Source organism: Aedes albopictus, chromosome 3, assembly GCF_035046485.1.
Source record: "Aedes albopictus strain Foshan chromosome 3, AalbF5, whole genome shotgun sequence".
In the NCBI taxonomy this organism is placed as follows: domain Eukaryota; kingdom Metazoa; phylum Arthropoda; class Insecta; order Diptera; family Culicidae; genus Aedes; species Aedes albopictus.
The window spans coordinates 234,305,780-234,328,540 of NC_085138.1; the positions used below are offsets into that span (position 1 = coordinate 234,305,780).

Sequence of the window (22,761 nt, forward strand, 5' to 3'; positions counted from 1 at the left end):
CTTTTCGGAACTAAAAGCCAATACAAATTCAACTCACGTGCTTTGTTCGAACGCCCCGGGAGAAGGGTTATGATGAGTGGCCTTTTTGAAGAATGCGAAAAAAAAATCTGGATAACGTTGATACGTTGAAGAATGAAATTAGGTATGTACCGGCGAACGTATTGGGATTCTCGGTCCAGTGAGCTGTTACGCACGTAGGTACTTTAGCACGATAGAACCGAATGAGTGTGTGAAATGAAACTGGTACAACCGTTTCGCATATTTTAATTCTTCGATTGTTCATACCATTCGAGAGGCTATAGACACTTGTATGAAGTGCGGTTTTATATATGTACGTAGCCAACAATGAGAGTAGAATGGCCCTTACCAACAACCGGTTGAAAAAAGTGCGACGGGAAGCGGATCACCGGCAGACCACGTTGGTTATTTCGACACTGATTTTTCATTTGGGCCTAACTGACATTTTCGAGTTCTCTTCATCGATCCTCTCTTTGTGTTATCATAGAATGTGTATTGAGTTTTCCAAAGATTTTTTGGTTGAAATGCGAAGAAGACGACTGCATGTTGCTATAGAAACAAAAAGAATAATGATTTTGCTTGTTTTGATCAAATAATTAGCGAAAGAGAAAGTCGACGAAGAGAAATCGATCAAGTCAGTTAGGCCCTTATGAAAAATCATTGTCGATTTGTTTCAAGGTCCCCGGGATGATGAAAAGAGAGAGAGTTGTTGATGATACAATAGTTTTTATTAACATACTAGTTGCGAAGTTTTTGTAAATTATTTGTACACATCTTCATTTGACACATGAGAGCATAAAAACACCAAAATAAGACTTTTGTTCATTCCTTTGTTGCTATGAAATTACATTAGCAGACGGCCTTCCTAGACAATCAGGGGTCTCATTCGATAAATCGTATAAAGTACTAATTTATGTTACTATCGCATATATACATACATATACGGCGAAGGGGGTTACGTACAAAAGGCTGAAACACAAAAGGCTGAAATAACAAAAGGCTGAATAACGAAAGGCTGAAAATATCAAAAGGCTGAAAAACATAAGGCTGAAATAATGATTCAACTAGTTTTCAAAAAACGAGCCCATAAGCAGTCATGCTGAAGACCAGCCCAACACTAACATCACAGACAAACAGACATAACACTCTTATTATTCATATCGTACACTGATATAACGATCTTTTTGAAAATTTGCTAGTTGGCCGACCAACCAGCCCTGGCACTTGTATTGGTTTGCTTGGGCTTGACATTTGACGGACACTACCGCTCATTGATTAATGGTTGGCCAAACTAAATCTTTTTTGTCATTAGGCGAACATGCTTCCGTTACTATGTTTTACATCGAGAAGCGTTATGCTATGCATTATTGATCGCTTGCATAACTATGATAGTATTTCTCCAAAGAATAGCATATGTTTAAAAGAAGGGAAAATCTCTGATGACATTGTTAGCAGCTGTCATGGCAACCAATCTCAGCAGCATGACTCGAAAGAATAGCTCATGTTCAAAGAAGGAAAAATCTGTGTTCGTTGGTATGCATCATTAGCCTCTTCATTAAGCACAGCCTATGACTAGGGATCATATATGTAGCCGATGTGGTTAGCGAACGGGTAGTCATGCTGAGAGTGACAGGTTCGATTCTCACTCGGACCAGGAAATTTTTGTAATGGAAAATTCCTTAACTACAGCGGGCATAAAGTATCTTCTTGCCTATCACACGATATACAAATGCAAAGTGGTCATTGGCAGAGAAGGCTCTCAATTAATAACTGCAGAAATGCGTAAAGAAGCTGAGAAACAAGCTTTGTCTCAGATGGGACGTTACGCCATAAAATAGAAGAAGAAGAAGTACTATAACTCCTTTCCTGCGTTTTCGCAAATTCAGCCTTTTGTGCATTCAGCCTTTTGAAATTCAGCCTTATGTTACTTTCAGCCTTTTGCTTTCAGCCTTTTGTGCATTCAGCCTTCTGAAATTCAGCCTTATGTTAGCATCCCGGCGAAGGAACAATTTTTATTGTATCTGAAGTCGTTTTATGAACTTATTGCGAAGTATCTGACAAGAATACAAATCAATTTATGTATGGTATGACTACATCGCCGTAAAAATATTTCTTCGTCGATCTTCCTAAGAACCAAGGAATCGGAATCGCACCACTGCAGGAGGTGTGTTGGACAGGAGACAGGATCCACGGTGTGACCGTTTAAACGTAATCATACCATCTACCAGAGCTGCGGCACACACCTGAGCTGGGAACAGCTTGGTTGGAAATTTCAGCTCCCACCAGCTGACGAACGAAAAACGGCTACGACGCATCGATTTGGCCACCTCCAAGAACATGGCCATTCGAGCCGTCGTCGAACACAGCCCAACCTGCAGATCAGTACAACAGATGGAATTCCATATGCAGATGTGCCTGGACGGGCACGGTAAAGGCTGGGTGTGTTTTGGAATTCAGATCCCAGTGTGATTCACTAGCCTCTGCCCAGTTACCTAGCGACAGTACCTTCGCGTGATACTGGCCTGGCGGGAAACTACGAGCAACCTTACCCGACGTCTCCAATAGACAGAAATGTCTTGCCATTTTGGCAGCTGGGACGGAAGTCCTGGGGCCTGACGCACCCCCCCGCTTGCGAGTCAGCCGCGTAGTTGCCGGCTAAGAATAGGACTACTAACCCCAATTCAAGGTGTCAAGCGACCCGTGCCGAGGAATGAGTGATCGAGGGGGTGACAAAGATGCTCGATCTTTAACGGAGCCTGTGGGGTACCTGGGCACCCCCCCACAGTAAGCTGTCCCTTACCGCGTTAATGCAGGGCTCTGGCGTGGTGGACATTCTTTCCCGTGCAACTCGTGGGAATCAAATATGAGCAAAAATTCAAAACAAAACATAGGAGGAAGTAGTGGTGCGATCAACCCCTTCGCAAGAAGCGGGTTGTTGAGGTCTCCGACAAGGAGAAGTGAGGAGTCAGGTGCTGGAAGCTGCATACGAAGCTCAAGCGTGGGAGCTCCTGTCCACTCCACGGCAAGCCAGCCGGTGGAGGTCATGGACGGAGCGTGGTTGCTGAGGGCCATCAGCCAAGAAGTAGGAAGAGGACGACCCGCATTAGAGGTAGCTGAGCAGCAGCTTGGCAAAATCATCGACTTCGCGACAACTAAGTCGAATATAAGCAAGGACCTGAAAACGGCCTTGCTTCGACTTAGAGTGTCTGTCGATGAGGCCAAGCAGGAGCACGCGGTCGCGTGGCTGACTGTTGCAGCGGCGGAACCCGCAAAGGAGAATGCGTCGAAGTTTACACAAACGGAGGCCTTCTCCTTCGCAGGTAGTCCGAAGTAGTGTGGAAGCGAATGCTCGTGACAAACGTGACAAGCATTCGCAGAAGCGGGCGAGGCAGCCATCAGGTGAGGAGCTGTCTGGCGGCGCCCGCAAGGCCAGGCGTATAATAACCCCAAAAGTCGGTAGTAATGCCGGAAAGTCGGACCCCAGCCAGGGTTCCCGGAAAGCTGGGAAGGGTGGGCCTGAAAAGGCTGGCCCGTCCCGGAATGATGGGAACAAGGGGCTGCGACCACTGGTGGGCCCTCAGAGCAGGGCGATTCAAGGAGAGGACCCTCCTTGGACAAAGGTAGAGCGGAAGAGGAAGAAGAAGGCGAATCCGCTGGTAGAAGTGCAGGACGCCAAGCCAAGGCGTAGGAGGGCAGGTGCCAGGCGCGAGAAAGGCGACGCTATCGTCATCAAGACGGAACAGTCTAAGTACTCGGACGTCTTGAAGACGATGCGAAGCGACGCCAAGCTTGAGAGTCTTGGAGCCGACGTACGCAGTATTAGACGTACTCGTACGGGCGAGATGATCCTGGAGCTGAAGCGCTAGAAGGAACACAAGGGCGCCGCCTATAAGAGGCTAGCAGAAGAGGTCCTTGGTGAGGGTGTGCAGGTGAGGGCTCTAACACACGAGGTGACTCTGAAGGTCAAAGACATTGACGAGATCACCGAAGTGGAAGAGCTCGTCACGGCACTGCGGCAACAGTGCGACGTGCAGGTGGCCGCCGCAGCCGTTAAGCTACGGAGGCCAGCAGGGACACAGATAGCTTTGGTTCAGCTACCTGTGGCGGATGTTAAAAAGTCCGTTAAAGTAGGGAATATAAAGGTGGGCTGGTGTGTATGTCACCTGACATTCCACGAGCCACCAGAGGTTTGCTTCAGGTGTCTGGAACCAGGACACAAGTCGTGGGACTGCAAAGGCCCTGACAGGCGCAAACTTTGTAGGCGATGCGGCGCTGAAGGTCATAAAGCCCAAGGCTGCACGAGTCCACTCATCTGCATGATCTGTCAAATGGCAGCGCGCGTGGGACAGTTCCACCAAAGGAAGGTGGACCCATAGGTTGATACCGAGGGTAGATAGTTGGATTTATAGGCGCCTTGGGGAAGTTACATTCCACCTAACACAGGTCCTTACAGGTCATGGTTGCTTCCGACAGTATCTACACCGTTTCGGGCATGCGGATTCTCCCGAATGCCCAGGGTGCAATGGTTTAGAGGAAACGGCGGAACACGTTTTGTTCGTGTGCCCGCGTTTTCGCACAATGCGTGACCGCATGCTTGCCACATGCGGGGAGGACACAACTCCGGACAACTTGGTCCAGAGGATGTGTAGGGATGAGGTTAGCTGGAATGCCGTTTCAACGGCTATCACCCATATCGTCTGGGAGCTACAGAGGAAGTGGCGCGTGGACTCGGAGTGGCTAGTCCAGATGCATTGCAAGAGGTGGTCCAGGGGTTCGAAGTCGGCTTCGTAGGTCATACCGGTGCATGCGGTCGAGATCGACCCTTACAGCGATTAAGTGGCCGCGGAGAAGAAGTCCCGGTAACGGTGCTGTCGTGGCGTCGGTCTACTGGGTTGGATCCGAGCCCGCGGTTGGAAAGGGGTCCCCGGCAAGGGTCGGGGTAGGTGAGACCCTGCTGTCTGCAACCTTCGGGTGCATCTGATAGGGCCTGAAGGGTAGTGATACCCTTCCTTACGGGCAGGTCAGATCGGGTTGCACGTGGGCATCAGTTCTTGATGTCCGCCAAGCAGTTGGGCGCGGGCGGGGTTGATCCTGCCCGCCTTCCGAGGACAAAGGGAGTGGCAAGGACCACTCGGGAAACTGACTAAGCGCCAGCATGCTACCGTGAAGGACTCTCCAGAGCGAATCATCAATGTTCGTTGCTGCTAGGCTACGGCAGCTAACCTTGAGGGTGCGATATGCACTAGCCCCTCTCTGAAGCAATACCTTCTTGGTGGTTCCGGAGGGACGTAGGGTTTGGCGACCATAGGAATGTGTTTTAGTGGGTCGAGGAGAGAGTAGTCCTGGCTTTTACTAGTGTTGTAGAAGACGGCCTTAAGTCCACACTACCCTAACCTTCCTGTTAGGGTGTCTGTTGAGCAGATTTATCCCCCTATGGTTTAGAAGGAAAAAAAATATCTCGCCGGGGAATGCAACAAGGTGACGGACTGTCATGCCTACTCTTCAGATAGCTCTGAAAAGTGTAATGCGCTGCATCGGGCTCAACAGCCGGGGTACGATTTTTGCTAAATCAACGACATAGACATAAATGGCAAAAGCCAGAACATTTAGAACGATGGAAGAGATGTACATCCGCCTAAAACGCAAAGCAACAAAGATGAGATTGATGGTGGGACCAAATACGACGGCATTCATCTAAGAAGTAATATCACGAGGGTATCTTCAAGATAGTTGAAGTGTTCGTCTACCGCGGATCCTTACTGCCGATTGGCACTAATATGGATCGTGAAATACGAAGACGCATCGTTTTTGGAAGGCGAAAAAAAGCATTGAAAATGCAGAACTATAAACTATCATTTCTCCGAATGATGTTGCGCTGATCAATAGCTCAAACAACATGTCTATCCAACTTAGTGACATTCTACTACTGGTCAGTAGTCAATTCTCACCACTCTAAGTATATCAACCTACATCCGTTAATGAGCTGACAGGGTATACATTATATACACATGTATGTTCGCGTCACTTAGCAGAACGCCATCATCATCGCTTTACCCAGAGCAGAGCCCCAGTAGACTGCCTTGAATAGCAGAAAGAGTTGCCTTCACCCACCAGCACCGCACCTAAAGCAGCCAGCGTGGTCTGTGGGGTACGGATGTAGTGGGAGCCTGGAGGAGCAACATGCAAACGAAGATCGATCGACATTTCAACGACACACTCCGCCACCGACGACGACGACGACTACGCCAATGCAATGGTGACGCGCTGTTGACGTCGGGAGCAGTCGAATTCGAGTGGATTGGATGATATCATCAGCCGCCTTCTTTTGGTTGGTATAATATGTACATTGTACCGGGCTTGGGTTATGCCCCAGTGCAGAAATTTCTCTCAGACAGTTTGGCAAATTAGACTAATTATTTGATGATGAAACTTGCATATGGTATACTGGGGAAAAGAGGAAACACATTTCTGGCACATAGTTGGAATTGGAAGGTCTTGCAAAACACTTTTGAAGACATTTTGCCAGGCATTATCAATGGTTAACTAGTTCGGATCGCAAACATCTAATTTTTGCAACAGGTATTCGTATGCAAACATTGCGCTATACACGGAAATCATTGCCGAGCCTTGGTTACATCAAAATACTGAAGATTAATTCACCTCTTAAAATTCTAGGTGAGCGTGAGGAGCTGTGGAAGTCTCTCAACTCTTCCCATATTACTTAGCTAATTGTTAAAAGCTTTCTCAAAATAACACATTTTTTGTGCTTCAATGACTACGTTTATCAGCATACCTGTGTAACGATAATTAACAGAATTTCTTCACTTTCTGACGTACAATATGTCTAATCGCGACTATTGTTCTGGATTTTTGTCGCTGTTGATACTTGGCGGCATCGAAGATGGAGTTTGAAATCACTGTGCACGCAATATCAGTAGTTATTAAACAAATACTTCCGTTGAGTATTATATTGATACACACAATGCTTCACTTGCTTGTCACAGGATATATTCCCCGCGACAGATTCCACTTACCTCAGCATACCTTATACGAAATTTTGTGACACTCAAAGGGATTCGATGTATGCCACCAACAACGTACATCAGTGCTACGTAACTCCGGATAGGTCTTTCGGTGGTCCCGTACCAAAATGTTTGGGAATTTGAAATTAATTTTCAGCCGATTAGCAGACAATTTGCGCATCTTGACCTCGTTTTGCAGAATTCGTCGCACCCAGGTTTTGCGGCTAATTTATGACAAAGCAGAAATAAGAGATAATAAAAAAAATCGCGATGATGTTGCGTTGCGTAGCCACCGTTATGTTTGCTCAGCACAGCAGCACCATACCATAGTGTGGCGGCGTCGGCGGCGGTGTGGTTTGGCTACAAACTGCATAATAAGAAATGAAATGTTATAATTTCCTCACACAACTTATGCCGCATCATCAGCGAAAACTCCAACTCCAACAGCGACGAGGTGGACTGTGTGTAGTGACAAGAAAAACCACTCAATTATTTCATTACGGACGTGCCTTCCTTCGTTGCGTTGGTTGGTGCGCGGCAGAGGTAAGCTGAGGTTGGAATCTACCGTCGTGCCCCGCCGCCACAGAGTGGTACGGGGACAAAGTGAAAGAGTTGTTGATTCATAAAAATAACCGCGTTCCAAAGTTCTATCAGCTTCCTGCTGCTTGTTTCTTCATTTTGCGATCAGAGTTCACCGTCCGACAGGGCGCGAAAGTGTTGAACAATTGTATTCCGCTACTCGTCGCCTTTTTTGTCGATGATTTGCTATCTGATCTTCAGCAAGAAAGGGTTTGTCTTAATCCAGTCCCTATCAGGCGGTTTGCTGATAGGGAAATTTTTTATGAAAAATATTCGCAAGCACGCATCCATCGCGTAAAAACAGAATTTAGCGTATTCGACTAATTAAAATATCCAGAGGCACGTTCTATTCCATTTGGAAAATTCGTGCCGCCGTCAAGTCCTCTGCGTCTGGACAAGCTCATGCTGAAAGGTCGGAGTGTTTTAGAAGGCGTACATCAGCGGGTTCACGTGCGCGAATGCCATTTGGTGGGCGTTAAGTGGTACTACATAGAATACTGCGAAGGTGTGGTAGAGTTTGCAGGTTGCATATCTTGTAAACGTTGTTGTGTAGTTGCCGGCTTAGAATAGCACTACAGCAGAGCCCGTGATGCTAAAAGTGCCGAAGTCTACTCACTCTAAGGCCTTAACAGGCACGGGTAGCCGGACGTGCGCGCCAGACGCGATCGTTTATGACAAGCAATCATAGAAGCACATCAGCTAACAGGCAGCATTCGCAAGGCCAGGAGGTTAACCCCAAAAAATGAATACCAGCCCATCGATCTTGCGTGTCCTCAGTCACCACATATTAAGGCGGGTCAGGGGGAGGCCGTCCCAGAATAAGACAGAGGATCAGGACATCAGGAGGCTAGAGAAGCTAATCTAAGCAAAAGTAGTGGGCAGGAGCCAAGCGTGAAAAGGGAGACGCCCCCGCCATAAAAAAAACGCGGACACCGTCTTCGGACCGTCTTCAGTATACAAGGGATACACGGAGCGTGCACCAGTGGATACGGAGGCGAAAGTATTCTCACGAAAAGTTTCATCGTCCGGAGCGGGAATCAAACCCTCAACCCCACAGTATGGTGCGATTAGAAGTTTGGTGAGCCTAACCGCACGGCTACGAGGCTGCACAGGCTGAAGACGGACGAGTCTTTGTATTCAGATGTCTTGAAAGCATCGAGGAGCGAAGGTAAGCTCACGTATCTTGTAGCCAACGTACGGAGTATTCGACGTACTCATACCGGTGAAATGATCCTCGAGCTCAAGCGACACCAAATCCGTATTAAGGGCGACGCCTACAAATGTCTGGACTCTGGAGAAAGAGGTCCGTGGTGAGAGCTCGCATCGCAACAGTGAATCTGAAGATCAAATACCTGCACAAGGTCACGGATGTGAAAGATCTCGTCTCGGCATTGCGTCCACAGTACGAGATGCTGTTACAAATGGTTTTGGCTCACCCGACGGGAGGCTCAAGGTGCCTGGCCTTCAAAAGAGCCAGCTGACAAGTCACAGAGCAGACAATTATGGCAACAGGGTCCTGGGGTCCGATTTCCCCGCCCCTCCTCCCTTCTGCGACTCAGCCATGTAGTTGCCGGTTAAGAATAGGACTACTAACCACATTTCAAGGTGTCAAGCGACCCATGCCGAGGAATAAGTGATCGAAGGGGTGATAGGATGCTCGGTCGTTAACTGAGCCTGAGGAATACCTGGGCACCTCCACAGTATTTTGTCCCTCACCGCGTTAATGCAAGGCTCTGGCGTGGTAGACCTATTCCCTTGCAACTCGTGAGATTTGAAAATGAAGTCTCTGCAAAATCATAAAGGAACATCAGGAGATAGTGGCATTGGCGAGGCTAATCCCTTCGCAAGAAGTGGGTTGGCGAGGTCTCCGTTAACCTTTCAGGGCGCGCGCAGTTGTAAAAAGTACAATAATACAAAAAAAACTCGCTTATCGTATACAGCGCGAGCGCGGTGAGAGTAAAGGTTACGAAGTCTACACAGACGAAGGCCTTCGCTTTCGCAGGTAATCTAAAAGGTGTGGTGGATGCGACAACTCGTCATAAGCACTCGCAGAAGCGGGTGAGGCAGCCGTCAGGTGTGGAGCTGTCTGGCGGTGCCCGCAAGGCTTGGAAAATACTAACCCAGAAGGTTGGCAGTAATGCCGGCAAGTCGGACCCTAGCCAGGCGTCTCGGAAAGCTGGGAAGGGTGGGCCTGAAAGGGTGACCCATCCCGGAAGGATGGAAACAGGGGGTTGCAACCCTCAGCAACCACAGAGTAGGGCGAACCAAGGGGAGGACCCCCTTGGACGAAGCTCGAGCGGAAAAAGAAGAAGATGAAGACGCAGGTCGAGGAAGTCAGGGACATCAAACCAAGGCGTAAAAGAGTAGGTGCCAAGCGCGAGAAAGGTGCCGCGCTCGTCATCAAGATCGAACAGTCTAAGTACTCGGACGTCTTGAAGGCGATGCGAAGCGAAGCCAAGCTTGTAGGTCTGGGGACCAACGTGCACAGTATCAGGCGTACTCGTACGGGCGTGTTGATGCTTGAGCTGAAGCACGATAAGGAGCTCAAGGGCGCCGCCTACAAAAGTTTGATGGAAGAGGTCCTTTGCGAAGGGGTAGAAGTGAGGGCTATCACACAAGAGGCAACTCTGAAGATGAAAAACCTAGACGAGGTCACAGAAGTGGAAAAGCACGTCACGGTACTGCGGCATCAGTTCGAGGTACAGGTGGCCGCCGCAGCCATTAGGCTACGGAAGGGGCCGGCAGGGACATAGGTAGCCATGGTTCAGCTACCTGTAGCGGACGTAAACAGTCCATTAACCCTCTAATACCCAAATTTTTGATTTTGATCTAAATATCATTTTTTGTCATCTAAAATTGATTTAAACATGTTTTGGAAGATGATTCTTTTCAATTCTCGATTCAGTTTTTGATTTTTCTAATTTTTGTTTTTGAACATCCCCACACTTTAATATTTTTCCTGGAAGCCAATTTGGGGAACGGATTTTTTGAGATGAAAACATTTTGAGATTTTATGATTATTGTTGAAATATCATTATTTTATTTTTTTTCACAGAAAATTTCATTTTCCGTGTAATTTTAAGGAAAATAATTTTAGAGTGTATTCGATTCCCTTAAACTATTAAACAACGATAGAATGATTTGGGAAAAATTTAAAATATGTTAATTGTAGCGATTCAATAGAAAATAATCAATGACTTCTAAAAGGTGACTAAAACATCAGTTTTTCAATGATTTTTAAGGGCGGACGGGACGGTCGAGGAAATATCCGCCATTGCTCTGTTGCTACTAAGATGGTAATCTCAGATTCTACTTCATATAATGGAACAAAAATCTATCATTGTGTATGCTCACTGGCAGTGCATATGCTGATTGTTTTTTAGCCTCATCTGTGCGATAGAAATCGAGATTACCATCTTCAAAATCGCGAGGCAAATTGTTAGAAAGAGAGGGAAGATAGGAAAAATAACACAGCGTCCCGATTCACCTTAAAAAATGTAAATACGCTTTAAAATACACAAAAAAAATATTTTGAGATGTACAGAACAGTCCTAAATATCAGCCAAAAATTAAAAAAAAAAAGATTTTCCACGAAACAAAAATTACAAAAATGCCCAAACTATTCCCCGTCTAAAGGCGGGATTGGGTATTAGAGGGTTAAAGTAGGAAGGATTATAAGGTAGGCTGGTGCGTATGTAACCTGACATTCCACGAGCCACCGGAGGTTTGTTTCAGGTATCTGGAACCAGGGCACAAGTCATTGGACTGGTGGAGCGGACCTGGTGTGATGGTTAGAACCTATCACGCCGAGGACCTGGGATCGAATCCCACTCCCGACAAACTCGCAAAAATGTGAGTTCTTCCTTCGGAAGGGAAGTAAAGCGTGGGTCCCGACATGAACTAGCCCAAGGCTAAAAATCTCGTTAATACAGATAAAAAAAAAGTCATTGGACTGCAAAGGTCCTGACTGGAGCAAACTGTGTAGGAGATACGGAGCCAAAGACCTTAAGGCACAAGGCTGCACGCACGAGTCAACCCATTTGTCTGATCTGTACCGAGAAATCCGTGAACAACAGGCATCCAACGGGTGGTCAAAGGTGCCCGGCCTTCAAGAAAGCCGCAGTGAACCAATCACAGTGGAGGTAACGCAGCTGAACCTGAACCACTGTGACGCGGCTCAGCAACTGCTTTGTCAAGCGGTTCCTTGGTGGGGGACGGATATCACCATCATAGCGAACCGAGCACCGGCAGCGGCTATTGGGTAGCGGATGGGTCCAGAAAAATGGCGGCGATATGGACGACGGGTAAATACCCCGTCCAGGAGTTGGTGTCTACTACCTATGAGGGCTTCATGGTCGCCAAAGTAAACGAGCTCTTCTTCTGTAGCTGTTATGCGCCTCCGCGGTGGCCAATCGAGCAATTTACGCAGACGCTGGACTGTATGACGACCGTGCTAACAGGGCGAAGGCCGGTGGTAATTGCGGGTAATTTTAATGCCTAGGCCAGCGCTTCCCAAACTCGGTTTTCGCGGCGCCCCAACGTGTTACAGGCTCGCTATTCAAACCCGTTTGAGCGAGCCTGCAAGAGGCTGGTGCGCCGCGAAACCAGAGTTTGGGAAGCGCGGGCCTAGGCCGTGGAATGGGGAGCCGTTTCACTAACCAGCGGAGTCAGATCCTGCTAGAGACACTGGCCTGGCCATACTAGATGTCGACCTGGCTAATGTCGGTACCAAGAATACCTTTAGTCGGAACGGTGCAGAGTCGATAATTGATGTTACTTTTTGTAGATCTGGCCTAAGAAGAAGTTCGAACTGGAGAGAAGACGATAGCTACACTCACAGCGATCACCTGGCGGTTCGCTACAGTATCGATTACAACAACAGCAGGCAGCGGGTAGAGGAAGAGATGGCTGGGCCAAAGCCAAGTCCTCGCAGGTGGAAGACATCAAGGAGTATTTAGGGAAGCGCTCCGCTGTGAGCGAAACCTACTTGGTTAAGATGGTGACGAGCTAGTAGTGGTGCTCTCGCATGCGTCCGAAGCGACCATGTCTAGGCGAGTCCATCCTAGAATAGGCCCAAGCGATTGCGGACCTGCGACGCGCCTGCCTACGGGATAGGCCGCGAATGTAGCGAGCACGATCTGGGGAAGAGTGAAACGATCGGCGGGTAGTGTTCGGCGCTGCAAAAGCCTCGTTGAAGACCGAGATAAGGGCAAGCAAAAAGGCCTACTTCGAGGGTCTCTTCCAGAGTGCTTTGAGGAGGGAGGAGGATTTTGTAGAACGTGACGACCCATACAAAAAATGGAGAGGTCTCATACAATTAGTGTGACATAGGGAGAGGGGGGTTTGAAAAAGGTCGATTTTTGCGTGACATAATTTGTATACCACCCCCACTGTTCGCGAAGATGCGCTTCCAACGTGGGCAGCAGCATGCTGAGATGCGCAACCAACACCAACCATCGCATCGGAACCGTCATCGATGACCGTCACGTAGCACGCGCACTCACCCGAGCCGACGGGACAGCAGCGACCAGCAGCGAGAGAGTGAGTGCGGTGAGATCCAACCGTGAGAGCAGCAGCGAACGCCGCCGCCGTAGCCATCATCATCATCATCGATACTCGTCGCCCTGCAGTCAATGTGATGGTTTGTTCCATACACGTCGCGTGGGTTCTACGCGCGCGTAGAGCCTTCCACGTGGTTCTGGAACGTTAGGTTTTTGGTATATATATGCGACCCGTTCGCGGTCGCAAGTCAGTTGTAATTTAAGTGTGGAATACTTACGAGCGTTCGCGTGGCTCGAACAACGCGAAGTGTCAAGTAAAATGTAAATAGTAATCAGAGAGAAAAATATAGTAGTGAAGTTAAAAGTGAACCAGTGAATTTCCCTCGCGGTCCGAAACCCCCCAAGTTCCATTTCTCTAACTCCGTGCCATACAGTCCAGTGCTTTCGCCTAAAATTACTTGTGTTCATTGCCGAACACAATTTGGTCCTTCGAACCGGATAAGGATCCGGTAGTGTGTAAAAGCGTTCCGCGTGGCTTGAACAACGCGGTAGTGTGTCGTCTAAAAAGCGTCCCGCGTGGCTTCGACAGCGCGGCAGTGCGTAGTTTAAAAGCGTACACGTGGCTTCAACAGCGTGCTGTGCAGTGAAGAGCGTGGACGTGGCTTTGACAACGTCCGTATCCGTGTCGGTCCGCGAGTGTCGTCGCGTAGTGATTTTATCCGTCGTTCCGGAGTTCGTGTGTTACTTATTCCATCCGGTCCGACCAGCGCGTCGATTTTTGTGATACCCCGATTGAGTCCGCCGTCGCGTAGTGCTATCTTTCGTTACTTCGGGCATTGTGTGATATTTTCCACCCGTTGTGACAAGCGCGTCGGTCTCCTGCCAATACGTGGTTGATTTCACCGTCGCGTAGTGTTTTGTGTTCGTCGTTTCGGAATCGTTAAGTGATTTTTCCCTCCGTGGCGACACACGCGTCGGTTTCGGTGATTGTATCCGGTGAAGCGAAATTTCCCGTTAGTCGCCGTAGTGTTGAGTGTTGCTGCCACCGCTTCGGACTCCGTGTGCTCCCTCCCATCCATCGCCACAAAGGCGTCGAAATTCCTGTCCACATCCCCGTGTTACTGACCCGTGAAGGATTACATCAGGATGCCACCCAAACGGACACCGGTGAAGAAGGTGCCTGATTCTGTCGAGTGTGAAGCCCAGCTTGGGGCGCTAGTCCACAACCGTGGATTAGCACAACGAAACGTGGCCAGAATCCTAACCATCCTCAAGCAAGCCGAATTGGACAGGAGTGAACTCAGCCCAGCCCAAGTCAAGGTGTACCAACGGAGTGTTGAGACTGAAAAGGCCGAGTTCATCAGAATGCACCAGGAAATTGTGGCCCAGTCCCCTGCCGACAAGCGCGATGAGCAAGACGATCCCTACCTTCAATTCATGCACCTGTACGAGGAGGTGTCTGTGCTGCTCGAGAGCTGGAACGAGAAGCTAACTGCGCCCCCAACCCAGCAGCAACCGTGTGTCACCAACCAGCAACCGATCATCGTTCAGTCCCAATCCTTCGGTGCTCCATTGCCAACCTTCGATGGTCATTATGAAGCATGGCCCCGCTTCAAGGCTATGTTTCAGGATCTGATGCAGCGCTCATCAGATTCGGACGCGGTGAAGCTGTACCACCTGGAAAACTCGTTGAAGGGAGACGCCACCGGCGTAATCGACCTACAAACGTTGCAGGATAACAATTACCAGCGCGCATGGGACATCTTGGAGGAGAGATTTGGCAACAAGCGGCTAATATTGGAATCTCACATCCTGGGCCTGTTAAACCTAAAACAGATGGCAAGGAGATCGTCGAAGAAACTCCGGAGGCTCGTCGATGAATGCACCCGCCACGTGGAGAACCTCATCAAGCTTGGTCAACCGCTTGCAGGAATGTCGGAGCTTCGTGGTGACTGTACTCACTGGCGCATTGGATGACCAGACCCGTGAGTTGTGGGAAGCTTCGATTGACCAGACGGAGCTTCCATCGTACGAGCAAACGATCGAATTCCTAAAGCAACGTTGTATCATCCTAGAGAGATGCGAGGATAGTGCAACCCCTGTATCCACAAGCACCAAGATCTCCAACCAGAAGCCGCCAGCGTCTAAGTTTGTACCTTCCATGACATCAAATACAGTGGTAGTGTCGTCGACGTATGTATGCGACTTTTGTGCCGGACAGCATCAAAACTTCAAGTGTCCTGTGTTCCAAAAGCTGTCCGTGAATCAGCGTCATGCCAGAGTGAAGCAGCTAAGCCTATGTTTTAATTGTTTAAGAAAGGGCCATCGCTGCTTGCTATGCTCCAACAGCAAGTCGTGCATGAAATGTTCAAAGAGACATAACACGTTGCTGCATTTCGAGCGCAAGGGGAAACGTTCAGATGCACGGAAGCCTTCCGAAGCCATCCCAGTCTATACCACCCTGGTAAGCAGTTTACCAGGCAAGGGTACCCAACCAGTGCTAGTAAGGAAGTTGACGAAGAACACCGCCGACTGTCCACGAAGAGATAAACGGATAGACAGCACCGTCCAGGTTCCAGAGCATACTTTCCAGCAGTTAGTGAGGACATTGCCTAAAGGATATGAACAACAAAAGACCATAAGAGTTGGAACTGCATTCCAACGGGCGGGAGTATGTTCGCGAAGATGCGCTTCCAACGTGGGCAGCAGCATGCTGAGATGCGCAACCAACACCAACTATCGCATCGGAACCGTCATCGATGACCGTCACGAAGCACGCGCACTCACCCGAGCCGACGGGACAGCAGCGACCAGCAGCGAGAGAGTGAGTGCGGTGAGATCCAACCGTGAGAGCAGCAGCGAACGCCGCCGCCGTAGCCATCATCATCATCATCGATACTCGTCGCCCTGCAGTCAATGTGATGGTTTGTTCCATACACGTCGCGTGGGTTCTACGCGCGCGTAGAGCCTTCCACGTGGTTCTGGAACGTAAGGTTTTTGGTATATATATGCGACCCGTTCGCGGTCGCAAGTCAGTTGTAATTTAAGTGTGGAATACTTACGAGCGTTCGCGTGGCTCGAACAACGCGAAGTGTCAAGTAAAATGTAAATAGTAATCAGAGAGAAAAATATAGTAGTGAAGTTAAAAGTGAACCAGTGAATTTCCCTCGCGGTCCGAAACCCCCCAAGTTCCATTTCTCTAACTCCGTGCCATACAGTCCAGTGCTTTCGCCTAAAATTACTTGTGTTCATTGCCGAACACCCACTAATGCGAATCCAAGGGGTGATGCCTACAGGATCGTGATGGCCAAGACGAGAGGTGTAATGGCTCCAACACAGCAATCTCCAGAGATATGGAGGGGGTTTCGGAGTGGCTTTTTCCGCGTCATTATCCTAGTCCTTGGTCACCTTTCGTAAGGACAGCCAGGGACTGGAGCTGGCGATGAGGAGAGGGTCACCGATGAGGAACTTGCGGGGATAGCAAAGTCCATTGGCGTAGTAAGTAAGGCCAAAGGTCCGGACGAAATTCCAAACCTGGCATGGACGAGGGATTTTCCCAGAAGTTTGGAAGAAGCAGAACCTGGTTCTATTGCCAAAGGCGGGGAAATCACCAGCAGTCCAGTCGGCATATAGGCCAATATGCTTGATCGACACGACGGAGAAGGTGCTTGAAAAGCTGACCTATATCTTGCCATACCCATAGCATTTTAGTCACAATTCTTCAAAACCTGTCACGGGTCACGATCATTGAGTTTCCAATAAATCCTTTTCTGAAACGCCGCGTTCTCGCCATTGATCGTGCTTCCATCATGCCATTCTTAGTACGGAATTTTAATCATTAATTCTTCCTCTCTGAAGCGGAAGCTTAGTGAAGTGCTGTGATGAAAAGTCTTACAAGAAAACAGTCATCGCCGCCCGCCACAGTCTGAAGAAAGTCGATGACAACGGCGAATGATGAACACAAAACAGAAACTGGAACAAAGTCATGTTTTGTCATCCAGTTAATTAACGCCCAGATATTTTGTCCCGTGAACTAGTTGGATTGGGTACACTGCGGAAACTGTCTGGACCCCCGTCAGTGGTGAGTGCTAGAAGTAGCCATCAATGTGTTTTCAAGATCACAGCAGCCCCGTTCGCGGATTACCTGGGTCTGATGGGTGGTGCTGTCTTACGGCGTGTGATACATTTTGCGGGCTTCGAATTAATGGGCATAATTGGTATGGCCCAGTTTCCGTTTCTTGACTTGTTTGGGTCGATGCTTGCTGCCGGAGAGGAAACGCGATTGCGCGCGGGTATTATGAATTGTTGCTTGCAGTGGGAAGACTGTTTTTTTTTTTTGCCACGCTGTTATTGTGTAGAGGGGATTTTTAATTTTGCTCAATTGTCGTGCAATGACATTGCCGGGGAATCAAGCTGCAAATTGAGTTAATTTTCCGGAGTCTCCTGAAGTTTAAAAACTGTCCGATTTGGACAATGATTTTCACAAACGTGTTGAAGTTGAAGGCTTATGCGGTTACAAAACAAACTCATGCAAAAGGCAGTCCGGTCGATGATCTATTCGGTTTGACAATTTTCTTTGAGAAGGAACGAAAACTACAAATATAAAGTTCGCAAAGAAGTTTTTAAACAGACCCTTCTAAGCGAGGGTATAACATCCAGAAGAACGATGCTTGAAATGGCTTTGAATCGATCAATGAAACGCGTCGATTGATGATCTCGTAAAGCAATAAAACTGCCATCTACATTTCCATACAAAAGCATTTCCTTAGATCGCGATCGAGACGACGACGGCGTTGCGTTGTTGACACAAATCATCTCCGACGGTGCATGTCACCCCATAACATTCATCTCGTGGCTGATCGTTGGCAAAGATTAACGACGACGGCAGTCGGGCGTTTGCTCGTCTGTTTTCATTTAGAAAGATAGTAGGATGAGCAGCACGCGAGCACCAGCAACAACATGCAGCGGGCTAATTTGAGCCTCGCAGTAAGTCGGTGTGGAGAAAATCTGAACTCTTCGAGGGCATCCAGCGCATCCAAGACACTTGAGACCCTTCTTGAGTACCTACAGGGCCTGGCCCAAGAAAAAAAGGGGGAAAGTGATGCCGGTCGTTGTCGTCGTCGTCGTCGACGTCTTCGTCGTTGTGATTCAGTGAAATGGAAATCATCATCATTCCGGAGAAAACGCATAAACACATAATGTTGAGTGAATCAGAGCACAACTTGCAACTTGGAGGGTGAAGAACCGCCAGAGTCACATGTTTATGCTGTGGGATCATTCACTGTGCACAGCATTTGTCATTCTCTATGGGACATTCGGTAGAGACTCCGGAGTCTGGGGCGTCACGATGCCCCTCCGATGACGGAACGAGACATGTTATTCTGAAACAGGACCGTAAATAAAATGCGATGTATTACGAGTGACAACCAATATGGTGGTAATGGCCTATTGTTCGGATTATATTTCAAATTAAACTACAACTAGCACTCGAACACAAAGTCAATTGAAATGATTCACGATCGATGTCAACGCCGCGGTTTCACAGTACGTACGCCCAAGTTTGAACGAGCGTTCAAACCGGACCATGACTTTCTCTGTCTCGTCGCATTCAGAACAAACGCGATGACTGCGTCGTCGTCATGCCGAGACGACTTGAGCTTGGGAGTGTGACAAAGTTGATTAATCAACCACTGAATTAGCCACGCAGCCACTGATCCCAATTTAGAAGCGCTGCTGCTTCGGCATTGGTTTCTGTTTTATGATTTGTTTGTTTTTTCTTTTATAGCTTCAGTTCTGCAAACGATGACGGGTTTACAAGCAAACAAGCAAACATTTTACCTACCACATGCTGTAGTTGATGTTACTAACGGAGGAAGAAATGCTGGTTACTTGGTTGTGTAGAGCAGACCGAGCCCGCCGTCGACGGTTTCTCTTTGTTTGGCACAACGTCATCAAAGAGGTTTGGTTAGACCAAGCCCACCCGTGGGCTTAATACTACACACGCAACAGCACGTCGTTAACGATTTTAAATTTCGTTATCAACCCATTTTCGCACCGGTCGTTCGTTTCCATGTGAGTAAAATAATGATCGGTCGCCTTTGCGCACCGGTGGTCTCTATTCTCTCCGTACCATCGGTTTTTTGCACTTCTGTAAATCATCGCAATATTTTGTGTATTTCTATAGGGTTATTGCAAATCTTATTCAGTATAATAATGTGTGCTCATATTATGAAAGATGGGGTTTTGGATAAGACTGAAAACTGTTACTAAAAATTGAATTCAAATAAATAATTCCCTTGGAGATTTGTACCAGTTTTGGTGCGTTTAAAGATATCATTTTCTCAATAATTTTTGATTGTATTTAATCCCGGAATTCAGGCAATCTTTTTTTAAATTATATGTTTGTTGCTTACTGTATGACTTGTAGGTTGAATTTTTATCTAAAATAATATCCATCTCTTCAATATTCATGTTGCCTTTCTCGCAAGAAATTTATCTGAATTTGAGATTATGAGCATCTTTTTTTAATAATTAGGTTTATTGAATAATTACATCCCTTGCATTTCCAACACATTTATAACGTAGTTGTCTCCTTAACAACTTCGCGTAGGTCAAGATTCTTGAATCCTGGTCATAGTAGAAGCTGTCTTCTAACAGTCTGCGATAAGTTTGCGCAACCTTTTTTCATTAACGTGTATTTTAACATCAGCTAATTCTATACTCACTCACAACCTTTTAGTTACAAAGCATCACTCGCAAATCTTAATATATATTGCGATCTTTTGGATGCTGGTATATGAATATTTTGTTGGAAGCAGATTCTATGCGCTTGAAGTAGACTGCGTATTTGTCAAAGTACATAATGAGCCCACTCTCCTTTTTGGCACTTCATACAACAATTGTTGTATTTTAACATCCAACGCCTTGCTTTTTCTATAACGAGGAACCTACAATATGGCAGTCCTGCACACCGCCTATTTTAATTGGTGAAACTTGGCAACTCGACTACATTTTTTAAGATTTTTATCGGTATGATTTAGTTTTTGCAAAAAGAAATAACTGTAGTGTTTCTATGATATCTGAGTTGAGTTAGGTACAGTCAATGCATCTTTGAAAAATCGTAACTACTCTTATCTAATCTCATACATACGCGGAATCACCCTGGAAAGCAATCGTGTTACATTTCTTGTCAATACTGATGCTTGCAGCATATCAGAGATGTGACACATGGCATCAAAGCGGCCTGGTCTACTGCGTTGTATTTACGCGCAAAAATGATTCTTCGAAATACTTGGAGTACAGAATATTTTATTTCGGCAAGGTACTTTTCAAATTTACAGGGGAGGAAGGATGCGTGGACGGTGAAGTTACCCATTTCGCACACTTTCTTCCTAATGTCTCGTTTATTTAATTTATATTTTTAAATTTATATTTAATAAACCACCCACTGACGACCACCATTACTCAAAAACAGCAATCAAACCAAAACTCTTTTGCCTTTTTGAAATATACACGACAAAACGAAATGCGAGGCACAGCTCTTTCAAAGCGGAGGAGCTCAGCCCGGAAAGTGAAGAAAGAAAACCTTGTGGTCACTTATTACCGTCAAATAGTTTCTTTTCGGGTTAGAAAATACGCACATCTTCTCACCGGAATCTGCGTCGGATGACGATAATTTTGGAACTTGTCGGAACAAGCTTCGCGAGTTATTTATTTGGACATTTTTCTAAATGTGCGAAACTAAGCTTTACTTGCTGCGTAGAAAACCCGGCTCAAACATGTACGTGTTAAAACAGCAAAACTCACTGAATCACTATACATTTCTTCAAATATTAGTTTCGAAACGATCGGCCGAATCAAAAACTAAAGGTGCGATTATGAGCAATCGTAACTATTTTTAAGAGAAAATTAATACATTTTCGATATGCATGATCCTAAAATTGGCGAAGAAGCGAAAACTTTATTCATAACATACTTAAGCAAAGCTTGTCAATTCAAACCTATTATTATTCCGCGTTTGTATTATCACTCTATCACAATTCTATGTCAGACAATTTGTTGTGTTATTCGTGTAACGATCTATGATATTGATTGGTTGAAAATTTCAAATATTTGATGCAAACTAAAATAAATTCCTACCTATACAAAACAAGAAAATCATTCTCTAGAAACTATATACCTGGCAACAAATCCATACTCATGTTCTTTCGTCTCCTCTTTATGCTACCCAGAGAGCTAAACGCGAGAGAGCGCACGAGCCTACGAATAGAGACCGTACTTTGCGTGTCTCTATATTCTAAGCCCTGCTACGAACCGTACGTAAACTTTTCGCATTCGAGCCCTACTTAGCAGCGACCGGTGCGGCTCGCTTCTTTGTTCGGGGCTCTACTTAACGTTAAAACGCTTGATTGAGCCCATGAGTGGGCTTGGTCTTAGAGATGACATCGTTTCTGTTGCGACTAAGTCGTCGGTTCATGCCCAAACGGAGGAGAAAAGTCGCTTTTAATAGCGAAACCGCAAAGCTGCATTGACACGGTTTCTGCATAAATGCATTTTGGAATGGCGTTGGTTGCATTTTTTGCTGTTGTCTATTTTCTTCCCAGACGCTAGCTCAATACGATTTATTTATTTAGGGAGTCATAAAGTTCACCAAAAATGAATGAGTTCTTGGGAAGTTATCAAGCCGGCTTCATCGACGATCGGTCGACAACCAACAACGGACCAATTCTTCATTTCGGGAATGTCGTGTCCCAACGCATCACTTGTACATAATACGATGAGCCTGGCTCATTAACCGAGGTACCATTTACACAAAATCCGGTCAATTTGTGTGCTTTGCGGACGGCTTGAACATTATAGCCAGAACATTTGGAACGGTGACAGAGCTACACACTCGCCTGAAACGCGAAGCAGCAAAGGTCAGATTGATAGTGAGGGCGTCAAAAACAAAACACATGTTGGTAGGCGGAATCGAACACGACCGGATCCGACTACGTAGTAGTATCACGATAGACGGGAATACCTTCAAGATGTTGGAGGAATTCGTCTAACTCGGATCCTTAGTGACGGCTGACAACAATGCAATGTGAGTAGTGAAATTCGAATGCCCATCTTCAGTAAAAGTCGTGCCTACTACGGGCTCCATAAGAAACTGCGGTCTAACAAACATCAGCAAATCCACTAATGCAAACACTAAAAAGACCGCACCATGCGGATATCATTTTCAGGACAGCTAGAACAATACGGACGTCCTCCAAATGCCATATCTGCTTCGACTCCTTCGCTAGATCGTGGAACTTGATTATTTTGGCGGAGAACGTTGACTGGATATTATTGTCTAACGGTACAGCGATATCGATGAGGGTTACCCGCTTCATTCTTTTGTCTTAAACCACAATATCAGGCCGGTGGGCACGAATTAGGACGTCCGTAATGATCCCAGTACATACAGCATTATGCAACTATTTTCCAGAACCGGGTACGGCTGGTATTTGTAGTAGGGTACAAATCTGTCGACTAAGTTGTAACTTAAAGCAAGCTGCACAATCTTGGCAACTTCGTTGTGACGATCGAGGTAGGCTGATTCAGCTAACACGAACAGCCTGCAACGACATTCTCGATCGTTTCCCCTACTGAATTGT

The 22,761-nt window shown here is 46.9% G+C and overlaps 2 protein-coding genes across 5 annotated transcripts in view; one reads left to right on the plus strand and one right to left on the minus strand.

Annotated features, from left to right (window-relative positions):
* Positions 1-22,761, minus strand: part of LOC109401709 (ras GTPase-activating protein raskol) — a 441,723-nt gene that overhangs the window by 363,998 nt on the left and 54,964 nt on the right. The window lies entirely within an intron of this gene.
* Positions 13,038-15,097, plus strand: LOC134289408 (uncharacterized). Its single transcript, XM_062855197.1, has 2 exons — positions 13,038-13,434; positions 13,479-15,097. Exon 2 carries the CDS (start codon positions 14,267-14,269, stop codon positions 15,095-15,097), a length of 831 nt encoding a protein of 276 aa, XP_062711181.1. The 5' UTR covers positions 13,038-13,434; positions 13,479-14,266.